This window comes from Eptatretus burgeri, chromosome 16, assembly GCF_056783735.1.
Source record: "Eptatretus burgeri isolate ZD-2024b chromosome 16, Ebu_testis_v1, whole genome shotgun sequence".
NCBI classification, from domain to species: Eukaryota; Metazoa; Chordata; class Myxini; order Myxiniformes; family Myxinidae; genus Eptatretus; species Eptatretus burgeri.
In genome coordinates, this window is record NC_140976.1 from 46,753,150 (window position 1) to 46,771,867 (window position 18,718).

General features: G+C 41.9%; 1 protein-coding gene across 5 annotated transcripts in view; it reads right to left on the reverse strand.

Moving 5' to 3' along the window:
* Positions 1-18,718, reverse strand: part of LOC147011022 (neuropilin-2-like) — a 300,172-nt gene that overhangs the window by 140,574 nt on the left and 140,880 nt on the right. For all 5 annotated transcript variants that reach the window (XM_085859784.1, XM_085859785.1, XM_085859787.1 and 2 more), the window contains exon 3: positions 9,551-9,732. In XM_085859784.1, the coding sequence (XP_085715910.1) occupies positions 9,551-9,732 (182 nt within the window). The remainder of the gene's footprint in view (positions 1-9,550; positions 9,733-18,718) is intronic.

Below are 18,718 nucleotides of genomic sequence, written 5' to 3' on the forward strand. Positions count from 1 at the left end.
AATTTCCTTCAATGGAGAAATTACATCCATCAGAATTCACCTACGTGAAGTTTCCCAATAAATAAATATGATGGTTATTGTGAGGAAACACGAGTTAGGAAAATATAAAAAGATTACAAAAGATGGGGATGGGATGCTCCTTTCACCATATATGAAAGGTGAAGGAATTTATCTTGGTAGAGGATATTATAAACCTAAGAGGCAAGGGGTGTAGGATATCAATTTAGAGATGGGATAATTGATACTCCAATGGGTATCAATCGGTTCAACTATTCTTCAACATAAAGACCAAATAGGTTCAACTGCTTCTGCCATGGAAAATGTAGTGGGTGCTATAAAGAGTATAAAAAATGCTCAAAAGGAGTCTCATAAGTTACAGGCATTAAAATAAATTAAGAAAGGCGAAATTCAGTTGTCTCCCTAAGAATGACAGAAAATAATTCAAATACTCAGATCATGGTTTCAAAAGTTTTATCATCTTATCTTTTTTAAAACGAAATAAATACAAGTATGCTGCAATTGAGAGTATCTATGATTTGGATGATACCATTATCATCTCAAACTCCACCTGAAAAAGAAGATAATTTGAAGGTAAATGCTATAACAGGAACAGACTGGAATACAAATGGAACAAAAAGTATTGAAATAAATAATCAACTTATTTGAATCTAGCCGATAGTTTCTTGTTGTGTAAATTCACATCCACTTCGGTTGGAAATAACACAAACGTAACTGATTTCTTCTGGAAAATGTTTGAGAGTGTTCATTTGTATATTGGAACACAAGAAGATGAAGTGGTTAATTATGTCTGCTACATCTGAAATGATGAAATTTACACGATATTCATTTAGTGGTAGAATTGGAAGGGGAGCTGTTTTCGGTTTAATTTCTAATATGGCAATGGGAACAAACACAGACCCCAGTTATCGGCAAAGAAAGGCAATGTATAACAATGATTCAAAAGCAAAAAATAGTTTTACAGTGGCAGTTCCCCTTAATCCCACTCTATCACACACAGGACAATTCTCAAATTTAACAAATGGAGTGTCAAATAATTCAAAGGTTCAATATCTGATATATTGTATGTTTTGACTTCAAATAAAATTAATCTTCACTACAATCAGTGCTTTTATTGTAATTATCATCATCATCATCATCATCATCTCTAAAACTACTTTCATAACTCGTTTGAGCACAAACTCTCAGTATCATAACTGTCTTCTGTTCCAACAGAGATACCATCATCACTTTCATCATCTTCAAAATCTTCGGCTGTATAATGACTCATTTATTAAGGAAAAAAATCTTGATTCATAATTTCTTGAAACACCATCTATGTAGACATATTTCTTTGTGCCAACAGAATTGGCTTCTTTTTTTCTTTTCTTTTTTTTCTTAATAGTAAAGGTTATTTTAAAATGATTTTTGACAACGATTGAACAAAAAAACATTCTTCTGATATATTAACATCATTCAATTCCCCTATCTCAATTTCATGAAGATGACCTTTTTTTGAAATTCCTTCAGGATTACTAACCCAATATTCTACATCTTTCAGATTATTAATATAAAAACAAATTCCATCTTGATGATTCCTAAGAGTTGTATCTTCTCTTTCCAATGTTTCATTCATAAGAGTTTTTGATCCTCTCATTTGAATGTTTCATTGCCTTCTCCAGTTTTGGATATATTGCAAAAAGGAGAGGAGAAACTTTTGTTAAGATGATTCATAATGAAGGAAAATAATTAAATGACGTTTTTGGAGAAAACAAAGAAGCTTTCCCACAAAAGGATATTGTTGAGTTTAAAAATTATGGTTCATTATCATTTTTATCCAATAATTATTATAATTGTCTTTCTTCAATTTAACATGTCTCATATTTTTGAATATCTTCTATCAAGTTATTCTCTTCTGAAGTGATGGAATGAAATTAATATTTTGATTTTTCATAAGTTTTTGTATCTTTATCCATTTTCTCGATTTATTTAGTAATAATTTAGTGCTTAAAATAACCCCCCCAACTAATAGTTTCAATTTAATCAACAAAGGAAAAAACAAAAAAAACAAAAAAAATAAGGTCTTTAATCCAAAACAACCTCCTTCCAAGAGATAGATCATCAATAAAATTACATTTTAAGCAATAAATTACCACAATATTTTCATCAAGAAAATTTTCTTTCAAGTAAAGTTAAGCTATATAAATATGGTGAATACAACATATTGTGATGCTTGTAATCATGAAGATAAATATTCTAACAAACACATTCAAACCAACAAACACACATTCAATCTATTCCAACAAATATCTCCACTTGAACGAGACACAAAACATTGTGATGTCTGCTCTAAGGATGTCTGAAAAAAAGAGTTATAAAAAAACACCTGCAATCACAAAAACACAATAGGGGATACTTGTAAACTCCACTGAAAATATTGATGAAGCATTAAAAGGACATATAAAAATAAGATTGTTTCACGTTGAAGAACCAACACCAACATCAATCATTGAGGCAATTGATATGGTTAAAACAAGTATTGATATTCTAATTAAAAACACATTGAGCAAAATCAATACTTTTAAGTTTTATGTGGGAGTAAATTGAATATGACAAGAGAAGGTTAAACTGAAGAAGGATTTTTCAATCCCACTCTTCCCTCCAGGTCTTTAAAGTAGCTGTTCACCACCATTTCTTCTCTTCCCCCATCCAAAACCATGATATTTTCTACGCTGTTAATCCACGCCAACCCCACCTTCTTCAAATTTCCTGCTTTCCTTCCTGAAAGTCCTTGTAGTGTCCATCTGTAGTGTCCGTGTACCCCACCCCATCCCTCTCCCTTCCACAGATCTCCTCAAGTGTCTATTCCCCACTATTTTGTGCTTCCCTCTCCATCCCGCTTGTCTCCTGCTCCCCTTGTTATACGTTCTGTGTGGTAGCTCTTATACGAGCTTTGACATTGCATGTTCTAAAAAAAAAGAAAAAGAGGTGATGAAGAAACTCCCAATATGAGAACAAACCCTCACGCTATCACATCATTCCAAGATTTGTTAGTTTGTGATGTTTATGAGGAACTCCAAAGACAAGAACTGGAAGTTGATAATAGTGTGGTCGGGAGTGGATTCGTTATTTTCAAAAAAAATCTTTTTAGACATACACTTCTTGAAATCAGACCTTAATGTCAGGTCAAGTCAGGTATGGGAGCATGCGCTGGAGCAACGCGTCGCTGCGTCCACTTTCCGCCAGTAGTCCAGGGGTCTCCGTCAAGCCATCCTCCAGGCAGATGCCTGGCCCATCCCCATTTCCTTGAGATGCTGATCAACCTGCTGCAACCACGAAGCACTTGGTCGGCCCATTGGCTTCTTCCACTCAAGAGGCTCCCTCCCTGAGAGAATCTGGTGAGCAGGATCAGCGGAAGGAAAATGAGCCACATCTCCATACAGCCACAGCTGACGCTCATGGACTATGCAGGTAACAAATCGCATTTGAGTCTCACTCAGCAACCGCGAGTTAGACACAAATTCCAACCAGCGATAGCCAATGATTCTCTGAAGAGACCTGTTACCAAAGGAATTAAGTTTTCATCTCAGATCCCTGGTGACTGTCTAAGTCTCACATCCATAGAGCAAGACTGGAAGCACCAAGGACCTGAAGATTCGGACTTTGGTCTTCTCACACAGGTACCGGCACATTAGGTCCTCTCACACTAGGTACCCCTAATCCAGTGATTTCAGGACTCCCCATGCGCGACCCAGGTGTCTGTTGACCTCTGGCTCATAGTCAGCAGAGACATGAACATCACTGCAAACGTAAGTGAATATCTCTGTGATCTCAACATCATCCTTGACACAAACAGTTACAGACAGGATAGCAGCATCCAAGATGTCATTGAAAGCCTGGATCTTAGTTTTGACGCAGGAAGCCTGTAATCCCAGCAGCTCCGACTGCTCATTCAGCACATTGAGGGTCCCCAAAAGGATATCTATAGTCTCCACAAAGATGATTGCATCATCTGCAAAATCAAGGTCAGAGATGTTGACATTCCCAAATGATGCACAACAACTTGATCTCTCCAGCATCCTCCCGAGAATACAGTCCCTTCAAGTGCTGAGAAGTGTGGGGGCCAGTTCACATGCCTGACAAACTCCAGTAACAACTGGAAATAAGTCAGAGATGGTATCACCACACCTCACAGCACTCAGTACCAGAGTATAGTTCAGATATCAGATTGATGAGATTTGGTGGCACCCCACGAAGACCAAGAATCCTCCAGAGGGCATCCTGATTCACTGAATCGAACGCGTTGCAGAGATCAACATCGACTGTAAGCAGCCTCTGCCAAAACTCTCGTCTGAGTTCGGTGACGACCCGAAGAGCAAGGATACGGTCAATCATTCACCTCTTTTGTGTAAATCCTGACTGCTCTGGATGCTGGTGTTCATGCAGAAGGTGGTGAACCCTATCAAGAATTATCCCAGCAAAGACCTTGCCCGGCACTGAGAGCAGCGTCACCCTCGGTAGTTGTTGCAGTCTTTGCGATCACCCTTCCCTTTCCAGAGAGGGACAACAAGGCCCCTCTTCCAGTCAGTTGGGATGATGCTTGTGTTCCAGGCAGAGCACAGACCTGCATGCAACAACACGAGTACAGCATTTATACCAGCCTTGAGAAGTTTGGCATGGATGCCACAGATCCCAGGAGGTTTACCCAATTTCAACCGGTTCACCGCAGTCTGTGTTTTCAAAAACGAAGGTGGACAACAGTTCAATGGAGGGTCAGCAAAAGGCATAGTAACATCCCTGACATTCAATTTCACAGCTGGTGGATCAGCCTGGTACAGCCGCTCAATATAACCAGCCCAGCAGGCCTTCACTTCGGACTCCTCTGTCAAGAGCCCACCACCCTCCGCTCTGACTGCAGTACACCGAGGGACGGGCTTGGAGGAACGCAATGCATGAATTCCCCTGGAAGCAGGACAAGAATCATTTGACCACAGGTGATGCTCTACCCCCTCACAGATTCCTCGCATATCAGCCTCCTTGTCCACCCTCAGCACATGTGGAGTTTTACACCTCAACTCCCTGAACAGCTCAACTCTGCCATTAATCCTTGCCCTGCCACTCTTGTCAATGGTATCCAGTGTCACTTGAGATGCAAAATTATTCTTTGTCCAACGGTGCGTTCCAAGACATCCACCAGCAACATCAAGGATGTTGGTCTTGAAGAAACTCCACAACTCTTCAGGATTCCCCAAAGCACCCACCCAAATGCCCACTTATCCTGTTCGCAAACTCCTCAGCTGTCCACTCATCCTTGAGATTGCTAACATCCAGCCTAGGCTGGGATGGTACCATTCTCCCAGATTTAAGCTGCAATTTTAGAGTTGCTACCACAAGCCTGTGGTCAGTATTGAGGAACTAAGCACTGCGGAAGACCCTGCAGTCCTGGATCATCCTCCAGTAACCTTCAGCGACCACATGGTCAACCTCCCTTGCCACACCACCAGCGATGGAATATCAAGTTCAGCGATAAGCCTGTGGGTGCTGAAACCATGAACCAGCTACTCAACGTCCATGACTTTTTGCAAAGTCAAGGAACTTAGTGCTATTCTGGTTCACAGTTCCAGACCCATGAGGACCAACACACGTCTCATAACCATCCCTATCAGTTCCAGTCGATGCATTGAAATCCCCCAAAACTAGAAGAGCATCTCGCCTGTGGTGATGATCAACCACAGACTCGAGCATGGCAGAGAATACGTCCTTCATTGTGAGATAACTCGCTTCAGTTCGAGCATATTCAGAGACCAGGGAAGTGACACCCAAGGAGTGACGAATCTTCAGTCTTATAATACGCTCGTTGACTGGTGCTACCTCAATTATCATTGGAGTCAGCTTATTGGACGCAGCTACAGAAACTCTTTGGGCATGATCACCATCAGAGCGACAAGACCAATAGTAGGTGTAATCACCCACCATGATCTCGCCACTCTCCAGTCTCCGAACCTCAGAGAGTGCTGCAATACTGATGTTTAAACACTTGAGCTCAGATGATAACAGACAGGTGATCATCCTCTCTTAGGGATAGGATATTCCAGGCACCACCAAAAGTGACCGCTTCAGGTAACCCAAGGAGATCGCCGTCTGGTGTACGATACCTCGGTACCACCCCGACACACACTACCGCAATCTTACCCGGGAAGGTCACCCCGTGGTTTTCCTCCTTTCATCAAAGAGTGAGGGTCCGAAAGGCTTTGGCCCAATCCCATCATCTGGTGAGCTGCCCTGTGGAGGGCAGCTGCACAGGAGGTACTCCCACGGAGTGGGTTTTCAGATTTCTTTGCATTTTCATGTTTTGCGAAGTGAAGGGTTTAACGGTGGCGGGAGTGCAAATTCTGCCACCATCCTCCCCCCAAAAAGTAACCCAACTGCAGGAAGACATCCACAGACACAGTTGGGCACTAGATATGGATGGCTGTTGGCTCACAATGAGCTCCTCTGTCCTTTGACACTTTTATAAACTCATGAATAATGCAGTATTTGGAAAGATTATGGAAAATGTGAGGAATAGACAAAACATAAAACTTGCTACATCTTGGAAACAAGCATCCAAATTAATTAATAAACCAAGTTTTCAAAGAGTGGAGGTGTTTTCAGAGAACTTTTATGCTATTCATGATTAAAGAGAGTATTGAAATGGATAAACCTGTTTATATAGGAACAATAATTCTTGATGTTTCAAAGTTGTTAATGGATGACTATTTTTACAACAGCTTAAATGTGAAGAATATTAATCTGCTTTGTGTGGATACAGATATTTTTATTTTGAAAATCAATACTGAAGATATTTACAAGGATATGTCTCAGGATGTTGATATTTATGATTCAAGCAATGATAAATGAGATGGCAAATTATTCTATCCAAAGAATAAAAAGGTTATTAGAAAGTTTAAAGATGAATTGGGTGGAAAGATAATAATTATTGAATTTGTGGATTTGAGAGCAAAGGCTTGTGCTTGTAAATATATTGATAATAATATTGTTGCGAACTCGTGCCCGCCGGCGTGCGATCGGCCGCTCGACTCGAATGGTGGCTGCCTCGCCCACCGGAACGGACAATTCAGTCGTGACCCTCTCGGAACAACGCCGGGAGCTAGTCACGGGTGGGGGTTTAACCTCACCACGATCGTGCCAATTGCCCACCTGCGCAGGATTGGGTTGCTCACCAAATTCGATCTACCTAAGTACCTGCGCGAATGGTCGACCGGGCGATCGTACCACACCACAGGCCGACTCTGGACATGAACCGCTTAAGCGGTCTGTTCCGTGCTACAGTGATAACCGAGCAGTGTTATCGTCGGCTTTGACGGTTCCAATTAATTACCGGGATGTTGCACCCACTACGAACCCCTTACGTGAAGCAGGATGGAGAGTCAAATAAAGGAAAGGACGCAGCGAAACGGGGGAACAAGTTCACACAAGCACGTTTAATTCACACAGACCAGCACGGAAGGCACATATTTACAGTCAGAATAATCAAAATGGACATATAAAGCGAAAGAAGAGTTAAAACCGAATACACGTACACACGGCAACACTTAAACAGTTCTACTTGTCGGACAGGCACCACCCACAGTCATTTACACAAACCCAAAGAAAAGAAAGGACTTCCCTTGGTGCGGCCGTTGAGTCCTCCGCCCACGACCTCCACTCCGAGCTCCGTCTCCTCCGCCGTCCTCCACTGCCGACTCAACGACGACACAGCTCGACTTCAACGAGCTCCTCGGGCTCCGCGAGTTCCACGAGCTCCACACCGACGTGGAGGCACTCGACCACGACAACACAGCTCGGCGATGACCCAACAACGACTTTAGACGAGTTTCACGAGTCAGGGAGAGAGCGAGAGGAAGAGGGAGAGCGCAGGAAGAAGGAGAGAACGCGCCCCGCCCGTGTCCGACTTTTATAGCGCGGGGCTCTGCCCTTCACTCCGCCCCGTTTTTGGCTCCACCCTCCTTCGAGAGGATTCTCGAAAAGGGGCGTTCCCTCATCCCGACCGCCTCACGCTGTCCATCCACCAATCGGCGGCGAGCCGCCCTTCCCCCCTTCCCTCACACCAAGCGTGAGAGGTAGTTAGAAGAATGGCAGGAAAAGCCCTCCAGCATCCTTGGCAGTTTTTGTTCATTTGAAATCAAAGATAGGGAAAGAAAAACGACGAACTGGAGGATCGCAGCCCGAATGGATCACATAAATTCCCTCTATACAACGGGGTTGGGCTAACTACACATATACCTATGGAGATATCTCACCTGAGGGCCCTTTATGGTGTAATGCGAATTTCCACAGCCGTAACAATATTGAAAAGTGTGATAAAAAGTTAAAGGGGGTAAATAAAAATGTAATTAAAGAAACATTAAACTTTGAACATTATTAAAACTGTTTAACCTTTAAGAAAGAAGAGTATTGAAAAATGAATACAATAAGAAGTTATAACCATCAATTATGTTCAGAGGAGGTTAATAAGAAGGCATTGGAAGCTTTTGATGAAGAGGTTTATTTTCGAAAATGGAATTGACAGCCTCCCTTATGGATATACAGTATATATCCATAAGTGTTGAGATATTTAATAGTTAAGATAAACATAAGTGTTGAGACATTTAAGTTGGTGGGGTTTTATGGGCTACCGCCACCTTTTACTGGTATGAAAGAGAAAATCACAGCCTTGCTATTTAAATGGAAAACATCATGAATGTGAGGATCAAATAAGCCTTATTGAAGAAACAACGAAAACAAAAGTAGATAATACAAATAAGTTTGAGGATGTAAAAAAAAAACCTTTGAAAATTTAATCTACTACAATCTCAAAATGATATGCTCAGACAAGAGCATCAAGAGAGGTTTGTCATTTCATCTCTGCTCAATAAAGATACTTAAATCAAGAAATGGTATGGTTAAATCAAGATACGAGAGATCCCACGTGAAAACATTCCCCAGTCGATCCCACAAGAAAGTGGGAATAATTGGAAGCATTAAGGAAGTCGTAATAGATCAGAAAAACAGAATTACTTTGAGCACAATAGTTATTTTTTAAATGTAAAAAATATCGATCAAGTGTGATAAATAATGCAATTAGTGCACGTATAATTATAACAGCATGATAAATAATCAAATTTCAACTTGTCCAAAACATAATCCAAAATCCAGCTCATCACATTTCATAGAGAAGCAGCGTTTAGAGTAGGGATGAGGAGTGAGGTATTGTGATGGAGTGATGTGGGGCTTGGAAAGGGGAAAGGGAGAGTTTTGGAGATATAGGTGAGGATATGTGCATTAGTGGGAATGGTAGCATAGATCACAGGTATGTATCATATTTACACTTGACCCATCACAATCCCAAATTCACAACAATCTTCTCATCCCCTGTTTTTTTCATGGCACTTCATAGACTACATTAATTGAACTTCACATGACTTCCAAGCTTGTTGGGATATTCTCAACCAAATAACAGTAGTGCCATACTTCACATTGTAGTAACATTTGAAACAAAAGAGCAACCCACCTGACTCGTATATTTCATAACGAAGTAGGAAGCCTGCACCCTGGCTGGCATAATCAGAGTGGAACTGGATAAGGACATTTGCACCAGAAGAGATGAGAGGAGTTGGAGCTATCTTCCCACAGAACCTTCCCAGAAGTTCTGATGATTGATTTGATCCATCGTATATTGCCACAAAATCATACCTGTTATAGCAACAAACAAACATGCGTGCACGCGCACACGCACATGCGGAATCATAAATGACAAATTTACTCTTCGAATTTATATGTAACAATTCTCAACGCAACAATGAGGACATCAAACTTACTTATCACAGATGTGATAAAATAGAACTGCACTGTGAAAGCAGAGATGAAATGAATACAAAAATATTTGACTGCTCCTCAAGCGTGTGTGTGTGTGTGTGTATGTGTGTGTTTTACAATGCCACAAAATTAAAGACAATATCTACACACCACCTGCACCACTCCGAAATTTAGCTGCATGTCCAATAATATCATCGGTCAGGAATATATTTGAGAAGAAAATCAGGTTGAAGGAAAGTTGTGGTCAGGGAACTTGTGAAATTTTAATGCAGCAACAATCTGTCATACTTGAAAATAAGACTTCTCCAAGATGAAAATCAGATTAAAGTCAGAGATCATTATTACAGACCGGGAAATAGAGGAGCGGTTGGGCCTAAGTCACATTTGGCACGGTAGCCGTAGGGTCTACAAAATCTATGGCCACTAACAATTCGAGGACGGCCGCAGTATTTCCACGGTCACACAATGTACAGTCACATATGTTTTTATTTTTCGGGGAGCCGCACGGCGTATTTAGAAATTGTGGAGACCGAAAACGTGGGGGTGCCGTACAGTCTTTGATTTGATGTTGCACGGTGACCTTAGGGCGTCCCTGCGGCGGCCATAGAATTTTCAAGGCAGACGCAAGATAGCCTCAAGGTGCCCGCAAGGCGACCGCAGGGGGCCCTAAGGCGAATATGCGGCCAGACGGACGGTATCGAGTGGGTATATATACCAGTTCTTTTTTACTGAAATAAAAATATTACAGTTCGGACTATACCAGTATATATAACTGAATATAATATATATATATATATATATATATATATATATATATATATATATATATATATATATATATATATATATATATATATATATATATATATATATATATATATATATATATCTGAATATACCAGTTCGGAGTATAGGCAAACACCTATACTCCGATCTCCAGCAGTAGCGCACGGTGGACGCACGGTCGATGCAGACTGCCACGGAGGCCGTACGTAGGACGCACGGCAGGCGTAGGGGAACCGTGCGTCGACCCTGTGTTGCCCGCAGGTAGTCACACAGACTGCAAGGCCATCGTACGTTGAACACGGACGCCTGCGGACTACCCTATGGCAACCGTGGAAATAGTGTGGGCGCCGTAATTTTTTGGGGGTTGGCAAAATTCATTTTTCATTGATTAGAGCCTACGGCAGCCGCACGAATAATGCAAGCCCACCGTACGCCCTGCATACGGTCGACGTGGAACAGATCTACGTCACAGCTTGGCTTGTCGAATTGCTACGGCCAACGTAGAAATGAAAAAAGTTATAACTCCGTGCTATAATTCCACGGCGACCCCTATGGCCTGTAAAAGATAGCCATATGGCGTTGGGCCACCCTGAGGCCACCTCAGAAACTCTGCGGCCGCCGCACGTTTGTCAATTCAGGGGGCGTACGGCCGCCGTATCCTAGCTGGAGAGCAAATGTGACTTCGGCTTTAATCATAGTTTTAATATGAACTTTTATAAACCTCAAAATAATTCTGCGAATCTTTCACAATTTTCAAAATTTTATTCAGATCTGTTAATAAAATAATTGGGTAAAACAATCAAATGCTTAACCCTAACTGCATTGGGAGAAGGTACATATTGTGCCCCCTTAGTATTTTATTTGTGATTTCACCCCCAACCACAATCGCTGGGGATTTCAAATTCTCCTTTCATGACATTATTTTTCCACGTCTTGCACACTTTTTGCTACCAAATATTTCCAAATAGGGCTGACTGTTCAGGTGGTGTCACATGAAAAATTAATACTCACACGTCCTACCAACTCGAACCTGCAATTATCGCATAATGTGTATGTCGGACACAGACATGTAGAAAACTGTTGCATGCACTAGGGCATTGCTGGTGCAAAACAATTGATCAAATTTTTTTTCTGAGAAGTTTAGCTTCTTGCATGAAAAAAATTGCATGAAATTGGACACAATCCTTACCATAATTCATAGACTAGTGTTAATTTGTATATTTGTCACATGACTGCTCCTACAGTTCTGGTCCAATTACATTCAGATTTGCTGTACAAGATCAGCATGACCCCCAATTCATGTATTGGGGTGTTTTTATCTTTGCCGGTGGTCTTGAGAGGGGAGGAGGGTGAAGCAAATTCTCCATGGAAATGTGTGTCGTGTGGAGCTGCCTCCACATGGGGCAGGGCATTACAAATCCCACCCATTACGTACAGTATTCCTGTCCCCACGTTTTCCAGTACAGTGACGTCTTGAATTAGAAGCAGTAGGTTTGTTTTTGCTTCATGCACTTAACATGGGTTTTTTTTCCAGGAGTTATTGAGGCAATGTATAGGCAACTATCAGTTGCCTATACATCGCCCAAATAAAGTTATGTGTCAGAAGAACGTGTTGCATGCTCAGAACAAATCACTCAAAGGGCAGGTACTCTGATAGTTAATAGAATACATAAGAAGCGAGAAGGGTACTCAGTAGAGTGCACACCTCCGCCATGCAATGCCTGAGCCACGAGAACATATTGGGCCCATTACATTTTTGAAATAACATGCTATATATCATTTTTGGCCCGACCTCTCAATGGTGAAGAATCACTTTAAAAATTAAAAAATTCTCGTATCCGGAGTCGGATCTTCACAAAAATCGAATTAATTTGTCCTTGTCCACCACTTTAAGGCTGTGCCAGAAAGACCTATGAGGTCCTTTAGGCGCTGCAAGAGGATTTTATGATCCATGGTGTCGAAAGCCGCACTCAGATCAAGCAAAATGAGGAGGCTGGGGGAGCCAGAATCGATAACCATGAGGTCATTGACCATCTTAACTCGGGCAGTTTCTGTACTGTGCGCAGGTCTAACACCAGACTGAAATTCCTCAAAGTTGGTTGGAATCCAGATAAGACTGCAACTGAGAGGCCACCACCTTTTCTAACACTATAGATTAAAAAAAAAAAAAAAGAAGAAAAAAAGGTAGATTAGAGATGGGCCTTTAATTGTAGAGGACCTCATGGTCAAGATTGTGTTTTTTTAAGAAGGTGGGTGATTGCTGTGGATTTGAGGGAAGATGGCACTGCACCAGTTCAAAGTGATTTATTGATTAATTATATTGGTGACAATAGGGGAAATGGCAAATCAACATGATTTCAGTAGAAATGTTGGAATAGGATCGAGTAAGCAACTGGAAGATTTCATCAACAAGGATGCTTAGGGATGGACCAGTGTAAAGGGTTGGAACAGTCAGGGGGATTAAGCTATTATTAGTGGACCTTGTTTGCTGTCTGATTCCGGCAATTTTTGTTGTAAAAAATAATAAAAAATCTAAAAAACGGTTATAATCTGCAGTAATGGGTACAAAGGACGAGGAATCAGAGAACTTCAGAAAATGGTTTATGGTAGAAAAAATATGTCCAGGGTTATTATAGCCGCTATTTATCAGGTTGGCGTGAAAGGAGGATCTGGCTTCCTTTAGGGTGGCAGAGTAAGTTGATGTTCTTTACAAGACTGCAGGTCTGACTTTCTCCACCTGCACACAATCTTACGCCCCAGGGACGTCATTTCACAAAGATGATCAGTGAACTACTGGGATAAGTGGCAGAATGTTACCCCATGGGACTTTTCAGGGGCAACGTTTTCTCAGTTATCACGAAGAGTATGGTTGTGCAAGTCAACCATCTTCTTTAGGGCTATTTTGCCACATGACAGTGAGAAAAAGGAGCAAATGGAATCTGAGAAGAAACCTGGGTTGACATAACTCAGGTTTTGGAATGTCAAGCCACACCGAGGACAAGACATAGGTGGAGAAATGGACAGGTCCAGCATCACAGCCACATGGTCAGAAATATCAAGGTCCAACACATAAGGATCAGAAATAGGAACATCACCAGTAGTAACAAGGTCTAATGTTTGGCCTCGATTATGATTGGGAGCTTTGACATGTTGTATGATTGAAAAAAAGTCAACAGAGTTTTGGTCATTGCTAAATCATTCCATATATGGAGGAATCTTTTGAGAAACAAATCAGAGATATTTATGTATTGTAGATAAACTTCAAATAAGTTGGTCTGTCTGTCTGTCTGTCTCTCACTCTCCTCTGATGTACCATACTTTTCACAGAGCACTGGTGCCGCTGAAGCAGCTTCCTGAGAAAGGGTTGTACTGGGTGGTTTGCCATTACCTTCCCAGCAATAGTTAGGACAGGAATTTGGAATTTGTTCAGAGTGCCAGCAATAGCTCGCCTACTCTTCATGAAGGACACTGGGGTCTGTTTAACGTCCAACTGAGGAACAGCACACACACACTGATGAATCTCCATGCGTGTGAAACACCAGCATGACCGTTAATAACTGGGCCGAGATTCCAGCCGAGGCTTGGCAATTTTGAGGAGAGTGCCAGCCTCGGCCATCATGCCAGCCCAATTTTGTGGCTTTGTTTTAATATGAATCCTCATTTGTCCTCTTCATTATATTCTTTAGAATCATATCAAACTCATCTTCATCTTCCCATTCAAATCCTCCTGGTGGTATGCACTGAGAGATTGTACATCCATAAAGATTGTTGGCATCAAAGTACATTTGACAATTTGATTCTTTATGCACATTATAGATTCTGGCTCTTTCAGACATTTCAAACATTGACATCATGTCTATCTTGTTTATGAGCTTGAGTTTCACTTTTATAACTTTCAGAGAGGCTTCCAGAGCTCGTCCAGGTAAAGTAAAAGAATGAGCAGGAAATATACTGTATAAATCTTTGCTGAGGAAAGTCTTTATAAATTCTTCAAATACATCAGGCATTGCCGACTTGAAAAGATTTCTACAAATGGATAAATAATTCATTATTCAATAAGACTCTGGAAAATGTCATGAAGAGGCAAGATATGAGATTATGTACCTCCTGGAAATAAGCCACAAAACAAATCAACAGAACAAACTCAAATGAGATAGTTTTTTTTTTTTTGGAAAACCTTACAGCCGTAGAAAGCCTCGAGGAAGAGCCAGAACACAGAACAGATCAGGATGTAACAGAACCGAAAGGAGCAGCAGAAAGATGGGGAAAACACCGACAGCAGGGTTGAAGGACAAAATAGAGGGAGACTTGTACAATTGAGTGATGTGGGGAGGGATGAGGGGTATGGGAGGATGCACAGGTAGACAAGAGGGAGAAACAAACTCTCAGGAAGGAAAAACTGGAAATTTGGAAGGAGGTGCTTCTTTTTTCCAGTGTCACTGCGGTTGCAGACTGACTGCTTTGAGGCTTGTCTTTGATATTGATTCCCACTCTTGAAACGGTTTGCCCAATGTCTAACAGTGCTCACATCAATGGTAGAGCCACCATACACATTCTTTAAATGCCGATGAATAGCCACTGGAGGAACCTCTTCCAAAGTAAGAAATCGAATAATTATTCTCTGCTTTGTATGCACATCTGGAGGGGCAGCCATTTTGAAAGCATGGAGTGATGCTATCACGTGACCAATCACAGTGCCACTCAACTTAAAATGGTGGGTGGAAGATATTCCATCTTCTTCACACACATGTGTGTGAAGATGTGAAGCACAGAAACTTCGTCCTCATGTTCCTCACACCACCTGGTGACAAGATGTGCCTTGTAGACTAGAGCATTGTCATCTTGAAAGACACCCCTCAAAATTAAAACTTCCTCTTGATACACCTATCATTGGAGCATGCTGCCAGCAAGGACATCTCAATGCAAAGGTTTCGAGTTGCCTTTGTCACCATTGTCCATGAGCGACAAAAAAAAACCCAATAAAGGAATCACTTTGTTCATCCCACTCCTTGTGTGTACACACAATTTGGAAAGCACAAGTAACACTTGCTGTTTATAAATTGCAGCACAGAATAGGTTGAATATACTGATTCAAATCATACCAAATTCAGGTTTGGGGACATGTGTGTGGATGTGTGTGGGAGGGGAGGGGTGGTGGATGAGGGGTGGGTGAAAATTTGACGAAATTGCGGAGAAAAGGGAAAGTAGGTTTGGAGAAGTTCACAATACCAACACCAAATGTACAACTATTGGGGATGCCTTTTCGTGATGGTTGTAAACGCCCCCCACACCCCCACAACGCAAGTCGGGGGCCAAATCTTCCCCACTCTTTTCTGCTGCCCAGATTTCTCAGAGAGGCATGGCCATGGTCAGAGCACTGATCAGTCCCTATGGATCGACCCATTTCCATATATATATATATATATATATATATGTATATGTATATATATATATATATATATATATATATATATATATGTATATATATATATATATATATATATATATATATATATATATATATATATATATATATATATATATATATATATCGATACAGGGTGAGTCAGAAGTAGCGCCCGATTTCTGTCACTTGATTGTTTGTTTGCCGTTTGTATTACAGTGTACAAGACGGTAGAAATAAATGAATGACATGTTTATCTCACCATTTATTCAAGAAAATATTATTACGGAAATGTACCAAGCTGTTTTACTTGCAATTTTCAAAGTTCTCTCCCTCGTGATCGATGCACAATTGCAGCCGAGCAAGCACAGAGCGGCACACACGTCTGCAGAGTTCGATATCAATTTCCTCAAACTTTGCAGTGATTTGAGCCTTCAAATCCTGAATGGTACGAGGCTTTTCACGATAAACAAGGTCTTTCATGAGCCCCCAAAGAAAGAAATCTGGAGGTGTAAGGTCTGGGGAGCGTGCCGGCCACTCAATCGGACCGCGGTGGCCGATCCACTTTCTGGGAAAGTTTTCATTAAGCAACTAACGAAACATAACGTCCATAATGAGGTGGAGCTCCATCATGCTGAAAATAACAGTCCTGATCTTGTACCCTGGGCCAAAAGAAGGTTTGCAGCATATCCAGGTAAATTTCTGCAGTGACAGTTCCCTCAAAGAAAAGGGTCCAATTATCCCGAATGGAGATATGGCTCCCAAACTGTCACTCCAGGTAAATTTACCTCCTTCTTAACTGTCATTCTTGGGTTAGTCACAGCCCAGTAGACACAATTGTGTCTGTTAATTGTGCCATTAAGCTCAATTTGGAGCAAATTCAGTAACTTTCCAAACTCACAGCAATAACCTGCAAAACAAAATCAAAAATAAATAAATTACGAAAATTAATAATCTGCAACACAATTATTAACAACATGACTTCCCAGAAAGAATCTGACAGCCGAAAAAAACAAATCAGGCGCTACTTTTGACTCACCCTGTATATGTATGTATGTATATATATATATATATATATATATATATATATATATATATATATATATATATATATATATGTGTTACATCCGCACACGGAATATATAGCTTTCTCTGTCTCTGTCTCTGTCTCTGTCTCTCTCTCCTCTCATGGCCCTGGCTTTGTAAAGGTGGGGAACATCATCTTGGATGTAGAGGATATCTCGGTCACTCTTGGGAGATCAACTGGCTGTCTCCATGCTGCGGGCCTGTTTGAGAGAACTGTCCGGGGATGAACAACAACAACAACAACACCAAGAAAACCCCCAAAAAATAAAACAACAACAAACATTTTAAGATAATTTGGCATTTCCCACATTTTCAGGGGGTTGGTAGATGATTACTTGCTGTGGCATTTCTCCATATGGATCTGTATATTGCATCAGTTCCGTGCAAACCCAAACATTCCTCATCTTTGTTGACATTTATATTGTTGCGGTTCTGGGAACCGCATCCCTCCAAAGCAATAGCAACCATCATACAGCGGTCCCTAGACAGTGATTCCATAAATATACATTCAGACAGACCCTTCCCTTTTGTCTAGCGGGATAAAGGGACAGTGCATTGTGTAAACTTCATAGCTCGGTCTGATTTGATCTCTGCACTCATTCCTATTCTTATTTTCTACTCTCCTACTCTTATTCCTGAGGTAAATCCCAGCCATGTGCACCCTTTGCTGTGAGATGGGTCCTCAGCGAAGGCCAAGCAGGCATTACGCCAGATACCCCTCTGCAGAAACCGCAACCTGCCAAACGCACATGCAGCACAGCGATAACCCCACACCCACTGTTCAGGCGACTCGAAGCACACCCAACACGACGCCCCTCTGCGGAAATCACAGCCTGTGAAATGCACGCACAGCGATAATTTCCAAACACTTACCGAGGAGATGGAAGAAACGGCACCCGAAATGCTGGCAACCTGCAAAGCGCACGTGGCCGCGCCCTTTCCAACCCACTTCTAAATCTCCATTTAATAATTATATCCAATCCTTTCCCCCCAATTCCCCGACACAGATCAGGGCTGGCACCGTTTATACCACCGCCTCTGATAACCATGAACACCATGCTCGATGGTGGGCGGACCCGCACACACTGTACGGGGCATGCTCAATGGCAGCGGACCCGCGCTGACCACGTGTACAATGGTGGACTCACGTGCAGCCATGATACTTTCTCATTGAATAGAACGGGGCACGAATAATACAGATCTTTGGTCGGATCTGCGCATGGGGTTACAATAACGTCTTACCATCGGTCTTCGCTCACCACGATGGCCACAAATGTCTCCCAAGGATGGCAGATATCTTTAAGCACCACTGCCTCAATGCAGCTGCTGCCAGGCAGAGGCATGCTGTGCGGCCGGATCGCTTGAGCCGCGTGGTGCACCATGGAGCAGGCACATTGATCAGCACCAACCGCAGGTCGCCGGGGCACAGCACGGGGTTCAGTGCAGGGCGATTCATGTCATGGGGTTTGGAGCAAGACGATACCGCAGCTTGGAACCATCTCGCCGGAAGTGGAGTGGAGCTGCTTCCAGTCATCACGGCCGGGCTGCGCAGTGGCCAGGGCCCAACCCGGGTGCCAGATTCTGGTG